At 35.6% G+C, this 22,512-nt stretch overlaps 1 protein-coding gene across 1 annotated transcript in view; it reads left to right on the forward strand.

Annotated features, from left to right (window-relative positions):
* Positions 1–22,512, forward strand: part of KYAT3 (kynurenine aminotransferase 3) — a gene marked incomplete at both ends in the record, with an annotated part of 42,539 nt that overhangs the window by 14,290 nt on the left and 5,737 nt on the right. Inside the window, 7 exons of the mRNA XM_084243184.1 lie at positions 1,663–1,812; positions 4,712–4,798; positions 5,578–5,703; positions 5,807–5,927; positions 11,807–11,883; positions 12,867–12,956; positions 20,372–20,558. Coding sequence (XP_084099310.1) covers positions 1,663–1,812; positions 4,712–4,798; positions 5,578–5,703; positions 5,807–5,927; positions 11,807–11,883; positions 12,867–12,956; positions 20,372–20,558 — 838 coding nt within the window. The remainder of the gene's footprint in view (positions 1–1,662; positions 1,813–4,711; positions 4,799–5,577; positions 5,704–5,806; positions 5,928–11,806; positions 11,884–12,866; positions 12,957–20,371; positions 20,559–22,512) is intronic.

The raw sequence follows: 22,512 nt of genomic DNA on the forward strand, positions 1-22,512 counted from the left end.
GGCTCAAATCCAGCTAAAACCCCTAAAGTTTTATTGGAACATGACTATGTGCATTCATTTATATATTTTCCAATTTTTGTAAATTGTAAAATTCTGTAAATATGCAAGTGTTTATGTATATGTGTTTTTGTATTGGTATAAGCACCAGGAATGGTCCTGTCGCCAGGCTATGGACACTGGCCACCTTGAAATACAGGAAGGAAGTGATACTAAGGAGAGTATTGTTGTTGTTTCTTTGCACATCTTTACCTAGTTTTGCTTATTATATGAAGCTTGAATTATTTTTGCAGTTAAAAAATTTTGAAAACACAGATCTTTATCATTCTAAGGAAAGAACTAGAGCACTTCTGGTTGCTTTCAGATCAGTCTTTGCTAGAATTTGTTACATCCAGTATTAAAATGGAATTCAAAGGAAATTTTTAATTTCCAGGACTGATGGCAACCTTCTCAGCTCTTTCAACAATTCATGTGTATTTTTTGAGCTTGAATCTCAGCGGTCTTTTCCTCTTGCTATATTTTTAACTGCATTTGGACACTTAGTCACAACTAACAAAATTGCTGTGGTTCTCCCAAAGCAAAAAAAGGAGGGAGATACTAGACAGAAGATAAATAATAAATATTGATTTCAATGCAAAGTGAGATGAGGGGGAAAGGGAAAGAAAGAGAAGGGAGCATGGAAGATGAGAAGACTGAGGAGGAGCTAATCAAGGTGTTGTGAGACTCCCTATTTCTTAGACTATGGTTTGCAATCTTTGTTCTTTTAGAAACTGCTACATACTCAACTATCAATTTGGATGATGTGCTTTCACCTAACTTTTACTGTCACATCAGTATTAATGTGAATTTCTTTGGTGAATTTTTTTTTGCCCCCCCCCCCCCATAATCCATTTGGAGAAAGAGATTCAGGCAATAAATAGTTAATGCAAGCTTGGGGGATTATTTTAACTGGGGGAAATAATCCAACTCTATTCAATATGATTTAATTATTATCAAAAGTAAAATTGTGAAATGTGATTTGATTATTGTCAAGAATATGTTTGGTGTTAAAGTCATTTTTTTTATTTTTTTTAATTTTATATATTTTTTACATCATTTTTCATTTTTGCACAATGTATGCATTTTCATCTTGGTTATAGTCTCCATACAATTCCCACCACCCTTGTTTTGATCTTATTCCCTTCTCCCTCCCTCTCCTTGTAGTGTGTCTCTGGTTTATAGTTGCTTGTTGATTTTGATTTTTACTTTATTATAATTAGTCTTCATGCAATTTGCAGCAACATGGATGGAGCTGGAAGGGATCATGCTCAGTGAAAAAGCCAGAAAGAAAAAGAAAAATATCGGATGGTCTCACTCAAAGCAGGAATTTAGAAAGTCAATTTTTAATCAAAGCAAATAACATAAAATTTTGTATTTCAAAACCAATCATATGATAGGAAGTTTTCAGTCATTACCAAGTATTCATGATCATTCAGGTGGGAACCATCTGAAAGCAGGGGAAAAATTTAAGTGTATTGCTATGTAAAGATACAGATTGTCTTTGGATAATGATAATTATAAACTTAAAACAAAAATTTAAAAAACATTTATATTTTAGAACCAAATTTCCTCAAAGAAATAGGTCCTGTTATCAAATTCAAGATTTTTTTCTCTTTTACTCAATAGGGTCATCCATCACTTGTGAAAGCTCTGTCCTGCTTATATGAAAAGTTTTATCAAAATAAAATTGATCCAAATAAAGAAATCCTCGTATCAATAGGAGCATATGGATCTCTTTTCAGTGCCATTCAAGGATTAATTGATGAGGGAGATGAAGTAAGTATATTGACATAATCATGTCACTACCATTTGTCCTACTTTTGAATCTTTCACTTATTTTATGTTCTTTTTTACTTTATTTTTGAGTATAATAACTATGCAGTAAAGTTCACAAGTCTTAAATGTATAGAGTTCAATTAGTTCACATGTATATGTATGTTAACACAATGACTTTGATGTAACTACAAACCAGATGAAGATATAATACATTTCCAACACTCCAGAAGGCTCCAGTTTACTTCTCCCAAGTCTGTATTCCCCCAGGGGTAGCCACTCTTTTTCCTCTGTCACTGTAGCTTTATTTTGCCCGCTCTTTTACCTGATATAAATAGAATCTTACAGTATGTACTCTTGAGTCTGGCTCCTTTCATTTATCGTTATATCTATGAGATTCATCCATTTTGTTATAGTTATTTATTATTTTTGTAGTGAACTTAAATTTAGATAAGGACAGGTAGAAGGGCTAGCCAGAATGGAAGAAAATTAATCTTCAGTTTGCACTGTTAAAATAACCTTTAGTCTGAACTCAATCAACAAGGCTTTAGTTAGGGAGGTCCCACAAGAAGGCTGAGTGATTTCCACTAGGTGGTACTGTGATGTGAAGACCCACTTTGGCATGGAGTTCAGTCAATTCTACTTTTTCTAATAACTCTGTGTCAGTGTTATTGAGGCCTGCATACTAGGATCTGTGGGAGAGGAGAATTTTCTAAAAGGCAGTGTCTATGTGGAAAGAGCCCCCTGTCTAATAGAAGACAGATGAGGAATGTATACTCCCCTAGTCTGTAGTGGGGATCGTGTGAGTTACAGTGGTAACAGAAAGAAGTGATCTGAAAAGTTCTAGAGAGGTGTTGCTTTAACTGGGTCTGAAGAATGGATATTTGCCCTTATCTATATTGTTAATTCCTTTCTTCGAACTCTCATCACACCTTATCTTTACCTCATTTTATAAAAAGTCTCACTTTTATTTGTGCTTTATTTTTTATATATCTCTAATTCCCTCTACTCTGCTGGATAATAAACTACTTAAGGAAACATATTTAAGAAAGTACCCTCGTTCTTTGCTACACATAATGTCCTTTAATTCTATAGAACAGGTGAAAGTTTCATCTCACATTTTGATATTGTTTATCTTTCATTGTTTCTTCCTTCTCTGCACCAGTTGGAGTATGCAAGGCTCTGCCCTTCACCTATCTATTCTTTCTTCCCTAATCACCCTATCTATTATTTTGAAACTCATGTTGACTTCTATTATGCTGACCTGTTTTATTCTCTATAGCTTTTCTTACTACCTGAATTTATCTCCCTTATTTCCTTGTTTCTTTGTTTCTTTGAAGTCTCTCTCAGTAGAATGTAAGTTGCAGAACTAGTTTATTGCTATACTGCCAGAACCTAAAATACTGAGTGTTCAGTAAAAATTCTTCAAAAAGAGAATTATTCCCATTATAAAAATACAGAAATTATAGCAAAGAGTGTTAGATATATGCTTTCAATTCTGTCTCTCTGCCTCCCCAATTTATTTTCCTTTATTGAGTTCTCACTTCACATCAGCCATGCGTTTCTCACCAAGGTTTATGAAGATAGGTTGCCTTAGTCCCTGAGAATTTTGCAGACTAATTAAGAACAAGTCACTTGAGGGAAAGATCCATTTCTGGTTCATTTTTTTCCTCTTCCATAATACCTAATCCCTAACATAGCACATTATGTTTCATGTAGGTAGTCATTGTGAGTTGAATGACTAGCACAAATGAAGGGACTTAAGAATGTAAGGGCCTCATATGATTTTAACAAGAAAGGCCTTGAATAGTTAATTCACATCATAGGAAATACAAACTGTGAACAGTGCACATGTACAACAATAATCAGGTTACCATTATTTTCACTAACAAAAAGTTAATTAAGACAACTTAGTGTCGACTCATAAAATTATAAATGGTTGGCAGATTTTTCAAAAGTAATTTAGGATTGTTGTCTACACAGGCAATGAAAAATTCTTCTAGAATTCAATAGAGTGTCTGCCATTAAAATAATATTAAAACTACAATAAAAGGAAATTTTGTGAAGTAATTACTAGGTTTAAAAAAGAAAAATTAAATGTATTCAATGATAAATTATTGATGTTCCAATAATCATAAAAATGATAAATATAAATTGATTAAGCGATAAATTTAAATTAACCAAAGATAAATGGAATTATAAATATGCAAACTTTCCTTATAGAATAGCAAAAAGCCAGGGATGTGGGTGGGATACCAACTGGACTGATTAGATTGGTCCACCTATATGAAAGTCAGGCTAGTGATTGAGAAAGAAGATGTAGAGGCAAAGGAACAAGGAATAATCTCAGAGGGCTAGGAAAAAAGACATAATCTGTATATAAGTCACTGTGAGGGAGACTGTGGGTCGGGCAGTAGCCTCCTCAACCTGCATCTATCCTTCCTTTCAGGATGCTTTTGTGAAAAAGAAACATCTTTACTCTCATGGCAATAATTATAACTTTGCCTCTATAATAGAAAGCATTGCAGTATTCTCTTTCCTTGTAGTTTTCTGTCACTAGCTGACATTTTATTTTCTAATTTGAAAATTCAGATGATGAGAACAATGGCCCTATTTCCTGGGAAAATTTACCTTTGCAGATAAAATTTTGCATGCAAGTTCAAAGGTCTCCACTGCAATCTCATCCATAGATCTCCCTAAGAGACCCAGGATTTCAGCTACAGCTACCTGGGACATATTACCTCCAGGGTATCTTCCATTTGAATACTGGCTCCATGAAGACAAAATCTGCTTTTTACACTGCTGCATCTCACATGTCTCATGTCTGACACAATAGAGGTACATGACACTTGATAAATGAGTAATGATCTATATATTATATTTTTGCTTGGCTTTATTTCAGGTCATAATAATAGTGCCTTACTATGATTGTTATGAGCCCATGGTGAGAATGGCTGGAGCAACACCTGTTTATATTCCCCTAAGATATGTAAGTTTGCCAGTACAATTCCCATGCTGTAAGAAGTTTTGAAAAGACCAATTATATTGTTACTGATAAAGTTTCCACTTTGATTTTTTCCTGGGATTTATTACATATCTCAATTATGATAGAAGGTAGTCAGCAATTCTAAGAGGGCAGCTGTGGCTACTTTATATGTTGTCATGTGTCTCTGTTGTACCAACATCCACATTTTATATAATATATTCTTTGTGGTTATGTGTCTCCCCCAGCAACTGTGAACCTGAGAAGTCAGAGACCATCTGTGACTCACTACTCCCCAGTGACTAACAATGTGGGATATATGCTGGGTGCTCAATAAATGCTTGTTGAATTCTGAATGAAGTGATATTTTTAACCTGCTATTATCTTCAGGAATATAACACAATGCTATTGCCTTTTTAAAAGTCTTACCCAAATAAATAATACACTAAGGTGAACTAAAGGACTTTTTTATTAACCTTACATTATCAGATATATTAACCATAGTGATAGCTAACTCCTTTGAAGGGATACGGGCACTATAATAGCTGTTAATGTTGACAGAATTCATTTTTTCCACTTAACAAGTGTGACCATGCAACTCAGTTCCTCTTGGACTCTCAAGAGAACTAAAGCTTAGTTATTTCTGCTTAATTTCTCTGTTAGTCATTTGTTCAGTTACCTTTGCCATGTCTTTCTCTAATTTTTTCCCATATTAGGTTATTTGTTTGTAAGACAGCAAATTTGAATTAATTGAATTAAATCACATCTTCATTCTTTATACTTAGAAACCTGTTGATGGAAAAAAATGGTCTAGTTCTGACTGGACATTGGACCCTCAAGAGCTAGCAAGTAAATTTAATTCCAAAACCAAAGCTATTATACTAAATACTCCACATAACCCTTTTGGCAAGGTAAGTGAATCTTTGTTCTCTCTCTGCCATCTTCCGACATATCCTTTTCTCACCTGTTGAATAGTAATTGACTCTGCTCTTATGTTTCCTTTAATATGTGTAGGTTTATTCCAAAGAGGAACTCCAAGTAATTGCTGACCTTTGCATCAAACATGACACACTCTGCATCAGTGATGAGGTTTATGAATGGCTTGTATTTACTGGAAATAAGCATTTCAAAATAGGTACTGACATAGACTCACAAGTCTAAATGATGTGTTTGGGCATGTGAAGAACTACTGATTGGAAAGGATACCAGAACAATTCTAAATATTTTTTTTTTTTTAAGGATTTATTTTATGCATACAAGAGCTGGGGTATAAGCCAGAGGTGCAGGGGAGGGGGTGAGAGGATTCACCAGAGACAGAGTAGGGAGCATAACAGGCAGATTGACTGAAATATACTGCTGAGGGGAGAAGCAAGTGAGACTGGATAGGATCTGCTGCTCCATATGTGGGTTAGCTCTCTAATCAGGAATTGAACTTGTCCTGCAGTGACTAACTGCCGATAGCTTCATAGTGCTGACACTTAACCCCTGCACCATCAGGGAGGCCCTCTAATGGTGTCTGTCTATAAGAGCACTAAAAATGATATTTGAATGAATGATGCTTGAGTAAATTAATGAACAGATTGAAGGACAAACAGTACACATTTAGGGAAAGAGATTTCAGGTCATACTATAAAGTGATGAAATCAGAGAAGTGGTTCTTTTGCCTATATCTGTGTCTTTTTATCAAGAATCAAATTTTATGACTTGACACCTAAGACATAGGAAGATTAACTTATCCCTGACCTGGACTATCTCTCTGAACAGTTGACAAAATGCCAGATTGGTGGGAAAACATTACAAGGACAATAAACTATTACTAATTGGACTTTGCCAGGATTTTACCTTTTACTCCTGGCCTGTCTCACAAATGCCAGTATCTTCCGGGTTAATCCAGACTAATATCAGAGATAAGATTATAAGCAGGCTGCTTTCTTTGGATCGTAGCACTGGCCCTTTTCCTCCAGATGTGCATATAGCTCAGTCTCTCACCTCCCTTGGGTCTCTAGTCAGACATGAAATTTCATGATCGCATCATTTAAGGTAGTTGCACCTCCTTCTGGCATTTGCTTTGTCCTTTTACTCTTCTATTTTGTTTTCTGTAGCAAATATCAGGGTCTATGTTTTCTATTTCTAAGCTGCAAGAGATTTTTTTTGTTCTCTTCTAAATCTGCAGTTCCCAGAACAGGGTCTTACATGTGGTAGATAATCAAAAAATAATTGTTGAGAGAGAAAGAAGTATGAAAATAGCAGGGGAAGGATAACTGAAATCACTGTGACAGAAGCCAGTTAATTAAAAAATTAGTGGACTTATTTTGTATCCTAAGTATCCCAATAGTACATGACAAATTGTTGTAGAGACACTGAAGAGAAAGCAGCTGCTTGAGGGGATCAGCAAAGGAGTGGACAAAGGATGAAATTAACTAGGCAGAGGAGTAGAAAGAAAATTCCTTTCGAATAAACTAATATGTACTCAGGTAAGGAAGCATGCAAACAAGAAATACTTAAGAAAAGTAAGTGGTTTAAAAGGTGGAAAAATAGGGTGATTCATATATGAAAATAAAGAGTCCTAACTTTACTGAGGAAACCAGTGGTTCAGAAAATGTCTTGAATGGTAGACACCTTGAAGTTATGATGTTCTCATCATGAAATTATGATATATTGCATTCCATCCTGAAGCTAGAAGCAATTTACCTAACAAAAATCAATAATTTGGAGATATCAATATAAAAAAATCACAATTCTGTGTGTTTGTAACAAAGAGCTATTGATATCAACATACTTGAGTTTTTCAGATTTTGCCATAAATTCATTTACTAAAATGTTAATTGGTTTCACTATTGGTAGTATTCATTATCAGATAAGTGGTAACACCAATCTTAAATGCTTAAGAAAATTTTGTGGAAGAAAATTTTAAATTGATTGCTTAAAAAGCTCTCTGTATTAATTTGATCACCAGAGTGTCAGTGAATCTACTTTGAGAACTATTATAAAAGGCGTGACAAGGTAGAGGAATTAATTCCCTGATTGGATTTGTTTTAGAAAGGTGAAGCCAGTTATAGGAGGGAATCTTAAGCAAATAAGGTTCCCTGGCTCTGGAGATAACATTTGAGGGCTATTTGGAAGTAGAAATTATATAACAGAATACAGTGTTTGAAGATGGCAAGGGAACAAGAACTGTGATTCTGTCACCTTTTGTCTGGATCAGTCAGCAGTGATGAAACCCCAGCCAAAGATAGATGTGGAGGAGGAGGAGTCGATCTGTGAGGGAAAGTGAGCAAAGGAATGTCTTGCTTTATATGCTTTAGACTTGTGGAGTTTCAATGTCTGTGAGACATAGAGATGGAGGTTTTTGGAGACCAGTGGAATTATAGATCTGATGATCAGTATCAAATTATAAGGGAATACGTTTTTGTGAGTTATCAAAACTTTATGGATTATGGAATCCCTGCAAGAAAAATGACTTTTCTCTCTAGAATGTGTAAAAATAAAGAAAGGTAGAGATTTGTAGGGGTCGTACCTTAACACAAAAAACTGTTGTTATATGTCAAAATTGTACCTTCAGCCATCTTGTGGATGATTTCTCCTGTCATTTGAACTTTTCCCTGGTTGAAAATCAGACAATATTGTGTTCCATCGATGCAAAAAAAAAAAAAAAAGAAAATCAGACAGTATGGACAGTTAATTGTTTTTGTAATTTTTGGAGATTAAACAATGAAAAACAACTGTCTAAAGAAAAAACATCATTTTATACTCAACATAATACGTACGTATCATGTCCATGGGAAAAGAGACATGTTTTTTAGTTTTTAGATTTTTAGACTCAATTTAGCAATGTTCTTTCCAATTGTCTTTTTAAATGATCTTGATGTGTACTCTTTAAGCCATTATATTCTTTAAATTTTATACTATAAGCCCTTCATTGTAAAAAGTGTAACTGATAATATTACTTGCTAAAGATATCAAGATACATTTTTAAGCTAACAACTTAAACTTTTGGTTGTTATAACAGCCCATAAAACTTAAACAAGAAAAACTGAAGTCACTATTTCATTATTTAGAGTATAATGTGGTTGCATTAAAACTTAGATATTTTATCAAATACTGTGACCTTCGCTACATGAAAGACACAAAATGGCTGAAAGTTAATACATTTATTTGCAGAGTGTGATAGTAGTTCTTTAATACAACACAGTAAGGCTCTCTTGCCATAAATCATGAAATTAGCATCATCTTCATGTTGTTACAAAGACAACTTTCCCCAAAGGAGCATTTTTCTGCATGTTGCTAATCTTTTTTTTTATTTAAGATTTATTTATTTACGTATAGAAGAACTGGGGTATAGACCAGAGGTGCGGGAGGTGAGAGGATTCACCAGGGACAGAGTGGGGAACAGAACAGCAGACTGACTGAAATACACTGCTGAGGGGAGCAGTGGGCAGACAGGAAAGGTCTATTGCGCCATGTGGGTAGCTCCCTGGCTGGCCAGGGGATCGAACTCACGCCGCAGCAGCTGCAGCGAGCTTCACAGTGCTATGCTCAACCCCTTATACCACCAAGGAGGCCCTGCATGTTGTTAATCTTTAACTTCTACTGAAGTTTAGATTGCCTATGAATAACTATTATAGCTGCTGTAGCTAATTTGTGGATCATGGTTCATTAATGAAATGTGCAAAGACCAGTTGCCTTTCAAATATCACTGTGCTTAACTTATACTGAAGAAAAATTTAAATTTTTTTATTAAATTTGTCAGTAATTTAGAAGAGAGGTATATGAATATGCTGACATTTATATAGTAATCCATTAATATTTGGAAGTAATGTAAGGTTTCTTGTTATTCAACTGATCAGACTACTTACTAAAAAAGACATCCACTTTTAAGTGGCTAAAATTGACAAATTAGTTTTCCTTTTTAATATTATAATTAGACTTAATATTTTGTGAACAGAGGCTACATTTGATGTCCAAGTGGTTTTGATTTTCTTCACACATAATGTATAGTGATACCATGCTGGGATTATATTCATTTTTCTGGATAATTCTTACTTTCAAAGAATTTCTAAATCAGAATTTCTAAATCAGCATGATTTTGGATATATATTATCACTTTAAAAGAAGTGACAATCTGCATGATACATAGTGTGGATTTTCTCTCTGGAATAGACAAGTGGGACATGAGTCATGGTGTTCTTTTGAAATACTGTAGAAGGCTAGAAATGTCTCAAAACTTGATAGCATATAATTATGTCTAGCAAATGCTGGAATGGTCCTTAGAGCAGATTACTTTACGAAAATGGTAGTTTTGAGCACCTCCTTCAAGAAATGGCTACTTATTTTCTTTTTGTGTGTACCAACACTCTAAGAAAAACAGAAAAACATCCTCTGACCTCTAGAAAACAAATGAAAAGTTTGTGAGATTGCCTGTGAAGAGCTTTACAACTAAATTACTTGAGAAATCCAAAAAGCAATGTTGGAGGTAGCATTCTCAGACCATTAACAGAGGAGCAGTTTCTCAACATCCAGCAAAGTTTACACTCATGCTTATTTATCCGCATGACTTTGTTAGCTGCATTCCCATCATTTCCCCCCTTTTCTGACTGGCAAAGGCCTATGGGATTTCCAAGTCTCAGCTCAAGCATTACAGCTACAGAAAACAACCCTTAACACCTTTCTCTACCCTGAGTAGTATTTCATGCCTACTGCTCTTTGTAGCACTATCTCACTATTACAAGTGTTGTTTCTCTGGTCTCCTACCCACTAGACATTAAGCTTCTTGAAGACAGGAGCTACATCTTTCTCTAGACCTAGCTTAGTTTCTGGCACTTGGTGGTAGTTGCTTATAAATGTTAATGAGTGAATGAATGACCAAATGAATGATTTTATTACAACATCAATAAATCCTTATACAATCATTTCTCATCATTCGCAGAATCTGTATTTGTGAATTTACATACTCCCCAAATTGTAATTGCCACCCCAAAATCAATACTCATAGTGTTTCATTTGCAGACATACAGAGATGGTGAAAAAAATTGAATCAACTTATTTGCGTATTCCCACTTGAAAGTGAACAAGGCAATATTCCTTCTCTGCCTTCTCGTCTTAGCTCATGCTATCAACAATATTCTTTTCACGGTGACTATGCTATTTAAAATGGTCCCAAGCATATTGTGAAGTGCTATCTAATATTTATAAGTGCAGGGAAGCTGTGATGTACATTACAGAGAAAATACATGTGTTGAATACGTTCCATTCAGGAATGAGTTCTAATGCTGTTGGAATGGGGATTATTAGGGGGTGATACCTAAAAGGCATGTGATGAATTTTTTGGGAGTCAAAAAAATATTCTAAAATTGATGTGGTAATAGTTGTACAACTCCATGGATATACTAAAACCCTTGCAATGGGGGAATTATGTGGTGTGGGATTTTGTTAACAAAACATGCACACAGGAACACATGCAGAGATTTCTGGGCCCCCACCCTCAGAGTTTCTGCATCAGTAGGTCTGGGATGTGGGCCAAGAATTAGCCTTTCTTCCAAGTTCCTCAGTGATGTTGTTATTAATGGTGCGGTGACCACATTTTAAGATCCATCACTCAAGGAATTCTACAGAAATAGACTCAGAAAATAGGCAGAGTAGAAGGGGGCTAAGCAGTAGCCAAGGCCACAGTCAAGACCAGGCCACATAATGATTTGTTAAACACTCACTACACTGACCTGCCTGGAACTCTGCCTACTGCCACTCCTGCCCCTGAATAAATTTGCTCTTAAAATTATTTGATCTGTTTTATACATTACTTTGGTGTAATATTACAGTATTTTAAAGCTTTGTAACATATGCAACTATTAATGTTTTGGGTTAAAGTTACATCAACTTAAAAAATACTATTGAAATAACTATATTGACTATGCTATATTTATTTTCATTAATCTTGAGTATCTTTTTATGTCTTTAGATTATATAAATATAAATTGGTTGGAAGGCTTTTAATCTTTTTTTTTTTCCCCTATCTAGCTACTTTTCCAGGTATGTGGGAGAGAACAGTCACAATAGGAAGTGCTGGGAAGACTTTCAGTGTAACTGGCTGGAAGGTCAGATAAATAAGAATTTAATTGTTTAATAATAGGATTGTATTTTAGTCCTTATAAAGCATGTTATGTTATAAAATTCATATTCAATTTAAAACAGGGTTTTTTACGTCTAAGTTATTCACAGCTTTCATGTTGGTCTTTATCCTTTTTGAGATCCAATCATTTCTATAAAAGTAAGGAAAAATTAGGTAATTTTTCATTTGATGCATAGCCAACTAATAACACTTTTTTCTTTTCAAGGAATGTTCAGATTACTGTATAATAATATATAAGGAAAAAATAATAATACTGGTACTTTGGTATTTGCTATGTGCCATACTCCAAGTGCATCACATGTACTGATTCATTTCATTCTTATAATCATATTTTGGGGGTGGTATAATATATTACTGCCATTTTACAGACAATAAAACCAAAATTCAGAAATGTTAAGTAACTTAAATTTTGTAAAGGCTAATAAGTTCAAACCAGGACAGGCAATCTAGTCTTCAGAATCCATGCATTTAACCACTATTTTGTGTAATACAATAACAATTTACCCAGTGAAAACCTGGTTATCTTCCACTTTACCTCTTCAGAACATGGCTAAGAAGTAGAAAATTCAAAAAACTGAGGCACACAGAAACAACTCATGGAAGAGCCCTATAGATCCTTATTCAGGATTATTTTTATGTATACCTGTAATTCAAACAAGCTTTGTTACTGATTTTTAGACCTCAGAATTCAAAAGTAGCAAATTAGAAGAAGGATAATAATTGCAGATGTGGTATTCCTTCTGAAGGCAGAGGTTAATGATTGCACTTGGAAACTTACCCCCAAAAAGCACAGGGTTGAAATGATTCAAACTACTAATGCTGCACTACTGCTGGTATAGTGTCAAATTGCATATATTTAATAATTTCATTAAGCTTAGCTACTCTCTAATTGGGTACATGCAATTAGGTACATTTTTGAAACCATGCTTGCATCTCTTCCTTTTCCAGCTTGGATGGTCCGTTGGTCCTCATCATTTGATAAAACATTTACAAACCATTCATCAAAACACCATTTATACTTGTGCAACTCCTTTACAGGTAGGTGTTGTTAAAGCTAGTTGAATCATGACTTTTTGGTGAGGGCTTTATTTTTTGTTGTTGAACATTTAAATGGACTTAGGTCTTCCCTTCATGTCCTCTTTGAGCAGAGCCTTTTAATATCATCTGGCAGTTTCAAAGCAGAAATATATTCATTGCTATCAAGATTAGCTTCTCTTTATCAATATACTGGCTTTTAATTTGGAACTCTCAATACATTGCTGGTGGGAGTACAGGGTGTCATAAACTCTACAGGACAATGACAGGCCAAGCACAATTATGGATGTGCTAGCTCTAAGAGCAGCAATCCATTGTCTGGGAATTACCCCTGTAGCTATTATTTGACAATGTAAGGAGCTCTTATGTAGATGGTCATTCATTGCAGTAGATAGGGATAGTCATTATCCATCTGTAGATAATTAGTTTAATAAATCATCATCTATCCAAATATTTAAGTATTATATGATTATATTTTATTAGTTTCCTAATGCTCTGTAACAAGTTATCATAAATTTAGTGTCTTAAAACAGTACAAGTTTTGTATCTTACTGGTCTGGAGTTCAGCAGCTAAAAATTGGTATTAGAGGGTAAAATCAAGGTGTCAGCATCGATGCATTCCTTCTGGAGGCTTTGAAGGAGAGTCTGTTTTTCCCAGCTTCAAGACACTGCTTGCATTCCATGGCTCATGGTCACATCTCTCCTATCACTATTTCTGTTAAAGTATCGCTTCCTATTCCTCTTTTCTGACACCCTCTTTTCCTTATAAAGATTCTTGTGATTAGCTCAAAGATAATCCAGGATTATCTCTCCATCTTAAAGCCCTTACTGTAAATCCATTTGCAAAATTCCTTTTACCATGCAAGATAATATATTTGCAGGTTCTTGGTGTTAAGATGTGGGCATCTTTGGGAGCCATTGTCAGCCTTGTCACAATGACTATAAAAATAAAATGAGAAGAAAAGAAAAAGGAAGGATGACAGAGAACAAGGAAACTTTAATTTCTGACATGCAAAAATTTCCAGAATATATTGTAAAGAAGAGCAAGATACAGAGCAGTGTGTTTGTTTTTGGACACAACATTTATTTATTAAGATTTATTTATTTATACAAGAACTGAGGTACAGTCAGAGGCATGGGGGGTGTGGAGGGGGTGAGAGAATTCACCAGAAACAGAGCAGGGAGCAGAATAGGCAGACCAATGGAAGACACTACTGAGGGGAACAGCGGGCGAGGCAGGAGAGGTCTGCCGCGCCATGTGAGTTTCTCCCTGGCCAGCCAGGAATTGAACCTGTGCTGCAGAGGCTGCAGACAGCTTCACAGCGCAGTGCTCAACCCGTTGCACCACCAGGAAAGCCCTGGACACAACTTTTAAAAACGATTTATTTTCTGTCAGCCTTACTCCATTTTCTATTTAAGTGCCTGTGGAAGAACAGCGTAAGACCACCCAGTGGTTGTTCCAAACCATTCAGTGGCCTGAGCACTGGGAGTTGCTTCAGACCGGTCATCAGTGGCAGGCCGAGCTCTCAGTCATCACTAAGGAACTGCTGAGTGGGCACAGAGGGCACCTGCATGCCCGCTGACCAGTCTGTGATCTCGGGCTGAGTAGCAATAAACTCAGGAGCAGGGCAATTCATCGACTTTGTAATTCCTCCTTGGCCACAGTCTTTTCAGCAGCAGCCAGAGCAGTGAATGTTTATGCTGTTTTGTATAAGAAAGGGAGAAAACTATTTGCATGTATTTTCTTAAAGGATAACTGGATGAATCCCTAAGAAGCTAGTGGAAGTAGCTATCTGTAGGGTTAAAGGGGATGGGTGAAATTTGTATATGGGGACATGAGTGAGTACAAGGCTTTTTAATGTATATATTTTTTATATTTTGTTCTATTTTTTTAAAAAAATTATAAAACAGGGAGCTCCATACCACCATTCCATTAATAAGCAGAACCCACCGAGAAATTATTTTTCCAGAAGACCAAAAGACTGAAATGTATTGGCCACAGTAAATATCGTTTTTTGCTCCCTGTTAAAAATATCTACTGAATGAGAAAAAATTCTATTAATATAAACTCCCCCCCCCAAAAAAAAGTGTGTAAATTTTTTTTTTCTACTCACTAAAATAATACTATCATAAAGACTGGTTCTGACATTTGGTTCTATTATATATTAAGCTCATTTCATTCCCAAAATTAATTTATTCACTTATTCAAAAATACAGAGTATTGGAGGTACAGAAGGGAAAGCTTCATGCCTTCATGGAACTTACAGCCTAGTGGAGGACACAGATAATAGTAACTATTTTAATAACACAATATGTCAGATGTTGATAGACACAATGGAGTAAAATAAACTAGGGAAAAGAAGGATGTGGGGTACCAAGAGGGAGAATATATGATGTTGAATATCATTCTCTTAGTAAATTGCTTTTATTTTTTTAAAGATTTATTTATTTATGCATACAAGAGCTGGGAGTGCAGGCCAGAGATGCGGGTGTGAGATAATTCACCAGAGACAGAGTGGGGAGCAGAATAGGCAGATGTACTGAAATACACTGCTGAGGGGACCAGCAGGCGGGTCAGGAGAGGTCTGCTGCACCATGTGGGTCACCTCTCTGGCCAGAGATCGAACTCATGCTGCAGAGGCTATGGATAGCTTCACAGTGATGCATTTAACCCTTGCGCCACCAGGGAGGCCCCAGTAAATTGATTTTCTTATAAGACCCTCTGCCATCAAAAAGATTGTGACCCCCCTGAAGATTCAGGAAAGTTAGCATTTTTTAGCTATAAAGTATTTTTTAATTAAGGCATGTACTTTTATATATATAATACTATTACATACTTAATAGCTACAGTACAGTATGATCATAACTTTCATATGCACTGGGAAACCAAAAAGTTTATCTAACTTGCTTTATTGCAATGTTCACTTTATTATGGTGATCTGGAGCCAAACCCACAATATCTCTGAGTTGTACCTGAATTTATTTATGCCCTGGTTTGGATTCATTTGCCTGTTCCTGACCTGTGCCCGCTCAAACATTTGCCTGATCCTTAATAACATTGGTTTTTTCCTTTGGCCCAATTTCTTTCCTGCCTCTTCTGATTTTCCTGAAGAATGGAGAGAAGTTATGCTCCATGTGCCCCAGAAACTCATTTCTCTTTCCTAGGTTACTTAGACCACCTTCCTGGGTCATGAATCATTAGAGCAGGGATTTGCACACCTCTGGGGAATGACACAGTGGGTCAGCTTTCATTTCCACTACATCCTTCAAGGTAGCAGAAAGGCCAGTTAGTTTATCATTTCTCTGTTCATTGCCCAGACTTAGATCGAGCAAGTCATTCTACAGCTCTCCTCAAAAGGAAAATAGCAAGTCTTTTTATTTCCAAGTAAGCCATCTTTATGTGATAACCTCTTTTTCAAATTGGATTTTCATGGCTCATTCTAATTTCTCAACATTAAATCCGATCATCTACACGTAACTGATGACTCTGTTAATCTCTAGTTTTACATAGGTTCAGAAGAATTCAATTGCAATTCCCCAGATGACTTTTTTCCTTTATCAAGGAATAGGAGGAGAGCGTTAGGTTTTAATAGGGAAGAATGGGACACTTCTGCAGGCTGAGGGACTCATCGCAATCTAGGGATTTATGATTTGGGGGTGCCTCAACTCAGAGATCCCATCTGAAATGTCATTTTTTTCCCAACTAGAGATGGCCTGTTTAAATTGCATGTAATCTTTGGAACTTGACTGCTCCAGTGTCCTTAGCTCTCAGGAGTGAGGACCTCTTTATGTGCCACCAGGGGAGCTCCCTGACTTACATTTTTCTAATGTAGGGGAATAACCAGCACCTCCTAGCTCCAGGTAATGTGTTTCTAAATTTCTTTCCTACCTGACCGGCTTCTGAAGCTTGAGAGAGAGATCTCATCTATCTTAACGTTCCTTCTCTCCATCCTTCACTGATTCAGCCTTATTCTACCTCTGGCGGCATCCTTCTTTTGTCCTAGTTACAATGATGAGCTTCTTTTTTTTTTTTTTAATTTCCTTTTTTCCTCCATTACCATCCTTGCCCCTTGCAGTCCCCTCCTTAACCACAGAGCCCTCAGGATGTTTGTTGATGTGCAGTAGTTTTGTTTTTGTTTTTAAGATTTGTTTTTATTTATGATTACAAGAACTGGGGTGTAGACCAGAGGTGCAGGGGCGAGAGGATTCACCAGAGACAGAGTTGAGAGCAGAACAGTCAGATCCACTGAAATACACTGCTGAGGGGAGCAGTGGGCACGATGAGAGGTCTGCCACACCATGTGAATTAGCTCCTTGGCCATTTATCAGACTCGTGCTGCAGTGGCTGGCGATAGCTTGATAGTGCTGAGACTTTAACTCCTGTGCCACCAGCAGGCTCCTGCCCAGTAGTTTTTGAAACTATTTTGTGTTTTCAAATTTTGTCTCTTATACAACTATCTAATATTTGTTTTTATCATTCTGACCTGCTTTGCTACATATAATTTTTTCAAATTCCTTCTATTTTGTTGGAAATGGCTGCAGTTCACCCTTACATGTGACTATGTAATATTTCATGGTGTCTATAAACCACATTTTTTTGATCAGTTTGTCTGTTGAAGGAAATTTTGGTTGCTTCCATGTGCTAGCTATTGTAAATAGTGCTGCTGTGAATATTGTAAAACATGAGAGTTTTTTTGTTGATGATTCATAATTCTGTGAATATATCACACCAGAGGCCCAGAATGTGATTGCTGGGTCATTTGGTATTTCTGCTTTTAATTTTTTTAAGGTTAATCCAGATCGCTTCACATAATAGCTTCACCAGTTTACATTCCCACCATCGATATAATAGGGTTTCTTTTTTTCCACATCCTCGTCAGCACTAATTATTGGGAGTCTTTTTGATTTGTGCCATTCTCACAATGTGAAATGCTCTAGTTATAGTTTTAATCTCTTATTAACAGTGACAATGAACATTTTTTCATGACTTTTGACCTCCTAAATATCCAGAAGATCTTCAGTGAATTTTCTGGTCATATCTGTTACCCATTTGATGATTGGGGTTTTTTTTTTTCAATTGTTATTGAATTATATGAGTTTTTTTATGTACCTTAGATTTTAATCCCTTATCAGTATATATTATGTAAATATTTTTTTCCCATTCAGTAGTGTGCTTACTTAGTCATCTTATATTTTCTTTTGCTTTATAGAAGCTTTTTAACTTGAGGTTATCCCAATGTTTCTATTTTTGATTTTAATTCTCTAACCATAGCAGTTGAGTCACCAGAAATATAATTATTATTGATATTGTGGAATGTATTGCCAATGCTTTCTTCTCTGTATTTTGTTGTTCATGTCTTATATCTAAATCTTTAATACATTTGGAGTTTATTTTTGTGTATGGGGTTAGCGAGTGATCCAACTTCATTCTTTTATGTATGGCTTTCTAATTTTCACACCATTTATTAAAGAGACCTCCTTTTCCTCCTTTTGTTGTCATGGATGTTTTTTCATAGATTAGGTGCTGATATGTGTGTGCATTTATTTCTGGTCTTTCAGTTCTATTCTGTTGGTCCTTGTATCTTTCAGTACCATATTGTTTCTAATACTGTCACTTTGTAGTAAAATTTGAAGTCAGGTAATGTAATACTTCTGTTTCTGTCCTTTTTTCTTAAGGTTGCTTTTACATCAAGACCTTTTATGGTTCCATATAAATTTCAATATTTTGGGTTCAGTTCCATTGAAAAATATTGCTGGGATTTTGATGCAAATTCTGTTAAATTTGTATCATTTTAGACAAGATAGTAAATTTGACTGTATTGATTCTCCTCATGCTTGAGCATGGGATATCTTTCCATCTTCTTATGCAGCTAAGTCTTTTTTTTTTTTTTTTTTTTTTTTAAGATTTATTTATTCATTCATTTTTTTTATTCATTTATTTAATTATACAAGCACTGGATACAGTCAGAAGCGCGGGAGGGTGAGAGAATTCACCAGAGCCAGAGCGGGGAGCAGAGCAGGCAGAAGGACCGAAGTACACTGCTGAGGGGAGCAGCGGGCGGCAGGAGAGGTCTGCGCACCATGTGGGACCCTCCTCCGGTGGCCAGGGAGCAGCTGGGGATCGAACCGGCGCTGCAGAGGCTGCGGGCAACTTCGCAACCCAGCGCTCAACCGCTGCGCCACCGGGGAGGCCCTGCAGCTAAGTCTTTTTATAACATTTTGCAGTTCTTTTATATGTTTTTTTTACGCCTTTGTTAGGCAAAGTCTGAAGTATTTAATTATTTTTGAAGCAATTATAGATGGAGTTATTTTTTTTAATTTTTTTTTTTTGCTTCTTGTTCATTGTTCATCTATAAAAAAAGCTATGGATTTTCGTAAATTGCCTTTGTGGCCTGCCATTTTGCTGTTATCATATACTGTTTCCTGTAACTTTTTGATGGCATCTTTAGGCTCTTCATTATATAACATATCATCTGCAAATAGTGATAATTTTGCTTTTCCTACTTGGTTTCCCTTTATTTCCTGTGTTTGTCTGATGGCTCTGGCCAAAATCTCTAATACTAAGTTAAATAGAAATGGTGATAGTGGATGTATTTGTCTTGTGCTGAATCTTGTGGAGAAAGTTTTCAGTTTTTCATCATTAAATATTATATTCCCTGTTAGTCTGTGACATATGGCCGATGTCATATTGAGGTAGGTTCCTTCTATCCCCATCTTGTTCAGAGTTTTTATCATGAATGAGTGTTGAATCGTATCAAATGTTTTCTTGGCATCTATTGATATTAACATATGATTTTATCTTTATTTTATCAATATATTGTATTATATTAATTGATTTATGTATATTAAAATATCCTTGCATCTCGGATCACACTTCTTTATAGTTTATAATCCTTGTAATATACTATTGAATTTGATCTTTTCAACAGAAATTTTTGTTGAAAAGTTTTACATCAGCATTCAGCAAGGTTATTGGTCTATAATTTTCTTGTACTATCTTTATCTGGTTTCAATTTTAAAGTAATGTTGGCATCATAAAATGTAGTAGGGAGGATTCCTTTTTGTATTTTTAAAATCAATTTGAGCAAGGTGGGCATTAGTTTGCTGAAGGTTTGATAAAATTAACTTATCAAAAAAATCATCCTTTTGGAAGATTTTTTTATTACTATTTCAACTACCATATTTGTGATAGGTTTTGTTCAGTTGATCTTTTCTTCTTGGTAAATTTTATTGATTAGAAATTTATCTGTTTTTTCAAAGTTATTGAATTCATTAGCCTATAGTTGTTCATAGTAATGTTTTATAATCTCGGAATGGCCTTTTTGCCAATAATATCACTCAGTCTTTATTATACCAATAAACTCAGCAGTCAATGACATTACAGTATTTCCTCTTCATATTTTTCAATCTACATACAGGAAGCCTTAGCTCAAGCTTTTTGGATTGACATCAAGCGCATGGATGACCCAGAGTGTTACTTTAATTCTTTGCCAAAAGAGTTAGAAGTAAAAAGAGATCGGATGATACATTTACTTGAAAGTGTTGGCCTAAAACCTATAGTTCCTGATGGGGGATACTTCATCATTGCTGATGTGTCTTCACTAGGTTCGTAAAGGTTTTTATTATTTCAAAGACACAGAAACTTAAGTGTGAAATTATAGCACAATTGAGGAAAGATTGGTGTCAAAATATCTATGGAACATTGATTTTTACACAATGTTTTAAAACATTGATTTTACACATTAATTAGACCACAGAAACATGAAATAATGTATATATCTTTTGTTCCTATAAAATTTTAGTTGCCTTTTGTCTTTTTCCTTAAGAAAAATACTACTTCTAGAATATTGAGTGCCATCAAGGAATATTTGTCATTTTAGAATATACTGAAGTGAAGAAGGACAGTAAATATACTGAGTGTTTACTACATGCCAAACACTCTCACACCTTCAAAGAAAGCATTGTTAACTCTATTTTTATTTATTTATTTATACAAGCACTGGGTACAGTTAGAAGCGTGGGAGGGTGAGAGAATTCACCAGAGTCAGAGCAGAAAGCAGAGCAGGCAGACTGACGAAGTACACTGCTGAGGGGAGCAGTGGGCGGCAGGAGAGGTCTGCGCGCCATGTGGGACCCTCGCTTGGGGGCCTGGGATCGAACCGGTGCTGCAGAGGCTGCGGGCAGCCTCGCAACCCAGCACTCAACCGCTGCGCCACCGGGGAGGCCCAGTTAACTCTATTTTTAAAGCCATGAATACTTAGAAAGTTTTAAATAATTTGCCTCAAGTCACACAGCTAGATTGCAAATAGTTCTGTCTCCAGAAAACGATGTTGTTATATGTAATTCTGATATGCCACATAAAGCTGAAGTTAGAAGCATGATAATGTATTATATATTGCAATCTAGCTGTGTGACTTGAGGCAAATTGTTTAAAACTTTCTGATTTTGTAACATATCAGTCATTGTTATTTATTCATTTGTTGTGAGGGAAGCAGAAGTCATGATGAGCAGATTCTTGCAGTCCTTTTGCCAGAGAGCTGTGTTTATCAGGCTCCCAAGTCCCATTCTTAGGTAAAAGCCCTTAAGGTGTTCTATACTCTGAGGTTTGGAAATCACTTTTTCTATATTGGATCCAAATGTACAGCTTATTTCATGAAATGATAATAACATCATTTATGTTTTTTCTTTTGGATTGTAAATCTGTTAAGATTTTCAACATAAACTATGTTACCTAAAGAACATATATAGTTCATTTGCTTCCAAAACGAATTTAACTCATTAAAAGTCTTCTGTGCAGTAATATATGAAGAGAAATATGTTTATATTTTATAAAACAAGTATCACATAGGAGGATGAGGAAACAGATATTTCAGTCACCTAAGTTCATGTGGTATTATATAATTAGCATTAACTAGAGCCCAGACTTCAAGGCAGCAAAGGTGAATAGAAAAATGGAATTAGGTACATAATTTTTGGATAAAAGGAAACTTAACAGCTTTTTAGATAAGAGCAATTCTTTTCTGGAGTCAAACTTTTTATATGGTAAATTTCTAAAAGGAATTTATCACATTGTGACTTTAAACATAAAAAGTATAGTTATGCAGTTTTTTTTGAATTGTTACATTAAACTCCTAGTTTCCCATTATATCCTTAGTTGATCCATCTTGCATGCACTATTAATTCTAGTTCTCTATCTTGAACTAGTATAATTGTAATAAGAACAAGAAGGATTTTAGTTAGAAAACTTTTTCTGATGATGGGGGATTAGAGTCCCTTCTTTATGGTCCTCCTTTACCTATTGGATGGGGGGATAGGATGCTAATATATGAGTCTCCTACATGGGCACATGTAAGGGCAAGTTTGTTTTATCTTACTCTCTCATCTGCTCAGATTAATATGTGGATATTCTTCCACTCACTGGAGGTTGATTCTACCATTTTCTAAAGACAAAAGCAAATAGGGCCTCCCTGGTGGTGCAAGGGGTTAAGCACCGCACTATGAAGTAATCCGCAGCCACTCCAGCACAAGTTTCATCCCCAGCTGGCCAGAGAGAAACCCA

Source organism: Talpa europaea (genome assembly GCF_964194135.1).
Source record: "Talpa europaea genome assembly, chromosome: 9".
Taxonomy (NCBI): Eukaryota; Metazoa; Chordata; class Mammalia; order Eulipotyphla; family Talpidae; genus Talpa; species Talpa europaea.